This window comes from Bison bison, unplaced genomic scaffold, assembly GCF_000754665.1.
Source record: "Bison bison bison isolate TAMUID 2011002044 unplaced genomic scaffold, Bison_UMD1.0 scf7180017864228, whole genome shotgun sequence".
Taxonomy (NCBI): Eukaryota; Metazoa; Chordata; class Mammalia; order Artiodactyla; family Bovidae; genus Bison; species Bison bison.
The window spans coordinates 7148010-7148512 of record NW_011494800.1 but is presented as its reverse complement, the minus strand read 5'-3'; the positions used below and the strand labels follow the sequence as shown (position 1 = coordinate 7148512).

Genomic DNA, 503 nt, shown 5'->3' with positions numbered 1-503 from the left:
CCCCACCCAACCCCAGTTTTGCCTGGAGACCGGCCGGGGCGGGGAGCGCGGAGGGAGACCCGGTCTGGACCCTCCGACACCCACCGCGCGGGGGACCTCGGCGCCACCGATGGGAAGAGGGACAAGTCTCCCCCGCAAACTGCTGTGGCGACTAAAGTAACCTGTTGAAGGCTCTTTGTAAATAAATCGTGAGTCACACTGACTAGAAGTTACTTTATTGTGAATATTTAAAATGTAAGATGCTTTCTTTTTGGAATTTGGTATAAAAAGATGGACCTCCTTCTCCCGGCTCCCCTCCCGCTTTTAAGAGCAATTTAAACCACACGGTTCCCCTTTTATTTTGAAATTAATTGGAGAAGCGTAGACAGGAATGTTCTCAGTCTCCCTCCCCTCTCGCGCCCCTCCCGGGTCTGGATTTGTTCAGTCTCTTTCCCCACCTCCCCCACCCCCGTACATCCTCTCTGGCTCTTCTACGACCCCTGGCCCCGAGCCCGGTTTCCCCC

The 503-nt window shown here is 54.9% G+C and overlaps 1 protein-coding gene across 1 annotated transcript in view; it reads left to right on the top strand.

Moving 5' to 3' along the window:
- Positions 1–503, top strand: part of NKX6-1 (NK6 homeobox 1) — an 18742-nt gene that overhangs the window by 5430 nt on the left and 12809 nt on the right. The window contains 1 exon segment of the mRNA XM_010845982.1: positions 17–156. Coding sequence (XP_010844284.1) covers positions 17–156 — 140 coding nt within the window.